Genomic DNA, 1,653 nt, shown 5'->3' with positions numbered 1-1,653 from the left:
CTCCCAATTACAGAAGCTGATTTAACTAAGCCACGCCTCCCCACCCCAGTGCCAATTAGACACGTAGGGGCGAGGCGAATTGCCACACGGGGAAGACATCCGTTTTCGCTTTAGAGCTCCTTGAGATCACTATCTGTTAACAGTCTCTGGAGGCTATACGGCAGCTTTTGTCGCCCTGTGATCTGCACTGGTCGTAAGAGTGGGAAGGACTCAGGGAGACCCAGGAAACAGAAATGGTGAGTGTGCGGGGGCTGGTACGGAGCCGGCGACGAGGGGCTGGTTGGAACCGGCTGGAACCGCCTGTAATGCAAGCGGGCTCCCCCTGGTCAACTTCCGAGTCTTTGAGCCCGAGTCCCTCCGGGGCGCCGATGGGACGTCAGCCTCCTCTGCTCGCAGTGTGGGGGCTGGGCCGCAGCCCAGACCGGGGGTCCGCTTGCATCAGTGCAGGCCACCAACTTTGGCCGGCAACCTGTCCCGGCGGCTCTGCGCCTGCAGCCTCGCGACTCCCCTGTTTGTAAGATGATAATAGGGAGGGTCGTCAGGGTAGATACAAGACTCGGCCTCCGAGGCGCGTACGTGGGAGGAGCTATGGAGTGTGTGGTCTCCAGTCCCATCTTCCTCCCCCAAATGTTTGGGGAACAGGATCTCAAATCTACGACCCCGACTTCTCAGCCTAGCACTTCCTGGAACTGAGAATAAGTCCCTGATATTTCCAGATTACAGCTTGCATTCCGAAAGCCAAATTCCCCGCTCCAATTCACGCGGTCGTTATTCACTCTTTTTCTTCTGGGGTGCATTTCAGACAGACACAATATTTTGATTACCTTTCTTTCCCCAGAGCCATGTACCATTTTTTTAAAAAAAGATTTACATTTGTAGATTTACATTGAGTTGCATGAAATCCCCGTTCCTCTCCCCAAGGCCCTCCCTGAGCACAGACGTCCTGTGGGAAGTCTTTTGGGCGGAGGCTCCTTGGGAAACTTTCCTGGGCGTTCTGTCCTGTCAGCACTGCCCCTCCTTGAGGTTGTCACCTTTAAAAGATACATTCGCTTTATTTAGGAATTGTTCAAACACTGGCATTGTGTCTTTAAAAATATCTGTAGTGGTCCAAAGCTACTCCAATGCGGGTAGAGGCCTGAGGGCAGGATCTAAGCTTAAGGCCCCTTTGACCTGCAAAGGGAGGCAAACTCTTGAAAGCCCAGTTCTTCCTGGGAAGCTTCCTCCTGCAGGTGTCTTGTGGACTCACACCCATCAGAGGGCGCACTTTATACCGAGAAATACAGAGCCCTGCTGAGGATTGCAGGGCGATGATGACGATTGCTTTCCTGGGGAGCGGATTGTGGTTTCTCAGGCCTAGACATTTTTAGACATTATTTTTTTCCAATTATAATTGACATTCAATATTATTTTATATTAGTTACAGGTGTACAGTATAGTGGTTAGACATTTATACAATTTATGAAGTGATTCCCCCATTAGTCTAGTACCCACCTGGCACTATATATAGTAATTACGATATTATATACTATTCCTTATGCTGTATTTTACATCCCTGCGACTATTTTGTAACTCCCATATTGGACTTCTAAATCCCTTCACCTTTTTCACCAAAATCCTTCAACCCTCCTCCCAGGTCAGATTGTTCTCTGTATC

General features: G+C 49.8%; 1 protein-coding gene across 1 annotated transcript in view; it reads left to right on the top strand.

Moving 5' to 3' along the window:
* Positions 1-50: 50 nt before the first annotated feature.
* The window catches only part of LOC102888298 (zinc finger protein 791-like), a 24,070-nt gene continuing 22,467 nt past the window's right edge, over positions 51-1,653 (top strand). The window contains 1 exon segment of the mRNA XM_015598490.2: positions 51-236. Coding sequence (XP_015453976.1) covers positions 234-236 — 3 coding nt within the window. The 5' untranslated portion in view covers positions 51-233.

Source organism: Pteropus alecto, unplaced genomic scaffold (genome assembly GCF_000325575.1).
Source record: "Pteropus alecto unplaced genomic scaffold, ASM32557v1 scaffold721, whole genome shotgun sequence".
Taxonomy (NCBI): domain Eukaryota; kingdom Metazoa; phylum Chordata; class Mammalia; order Chiroptera; family Pteropodidae; genus Pteropus; species Pteropus alecto.
This window is presented reverse-complemented; position numbering and strand designations above follow the sequence as displayed.